The sequence below is a fragment of the Octopus bimaculoides genome, chromosome 9, assembly GCF_001194135.2.
Source record: "Octopus bimaculoides isolate UCB-OBI-ISO-001 chromosome 9, ASM119413v2, whole genome shotgun sequence".
Taxonomy (NCBI): Eukaryota; Metazoa; Mollusca; class Cephalopoda; order Octopoda; family Octopodidae; genus Octopus; species Octopus bimaculoides.
Genome location: NC_068989.1, coordinates 15,105,612 through 15,106,392, shown reverse-complemented (window position 1 = coordinate 15,106,392; position 781 = coordinate 15,105,612). Strand labels below are relative to the sequence as shown.

The following is a 781-nucleotide window of genomic DNA, read 5'->3' as shown; positions in this document are numbered from 1 at the left end:
TATATATACATTGGGCAACGAGAATGTTTGTTGATAGTGCAACTGGCAAGTCAACAAACACACCACGTTACTATGCAAAATGTACACAACACGGTTATTACATGACTACACAGAGAAAACTCTCTAAGATATGAGAAAATCCTTAGATGTCTGCTTTTAAAAAATTCATATAGAGAAAATATACACCTATAACATATCAGTATGTGAGACATAAGAAATTATTTGAAATATTTACCGCGAATAACCGTCTAATTTCTGGACAGTCCGATTCCACAGCAACCCTGATAGTGTACGAAGCCATAATTACATTAATCAAGGGAAGCAACCATTTGTCTACTATTTAAATCCTTGCTTGTCAGGGGTGGCTTAAATAGCACACAGTCAGCTTTATTATTATTATTACTATTATTATTATTATTATTATTATTATTTAATTCGGCCTGATATATATATATTTCTTTCCCAGATAAATATAAGGGGTACAATATGCAGTATACAACATATACAAATACGATTTCTGACCTTTAATTAACATAAATACGGCAGTACTACATGGTAATTAGAGCGTTAGCACGATTAGATTGGCTAATTATAAATAACAAATGTACACGCGCGTAAACAGAGGCGCTGAACGAATAGTATTATAGGTCGCGTGAATTATATATGTATGTATGTATGTATGTATGTATGTTCATCTGTGTATGTTTATATGTGTATGAATCTACGTAAATACGCATGTACGTATGCATGTTTATGTGTATGAATCTACGTACATATGCGT

General features: G+C 32.4%; 1 protein-coding gene across 1 annotated transcript in view; it reads right to left on the bottom strand.

Moving 5' to 3' along the window:
- The window catches only part of LOC106874616 (thialysine N-epsilon-acetyltransferase), a 16,269-nt gene extending 15,886 nt beyond the window's left edge, over positions 1–383 (bottom strand). Inside the window, exon 1 of the mRNA XM_014922405.2 lies at positions 236–383. Within this exon, the coding sequence (XP_014777891.1) occupies positions 236–301 (66 nt within the window). The 5' untranslated portion in view covers positions 302–383. The remainder of the gene's footprint in view (positions 1–235) is intronic.
- Positions 384–781: the final 398 nt, after the last annotated feature.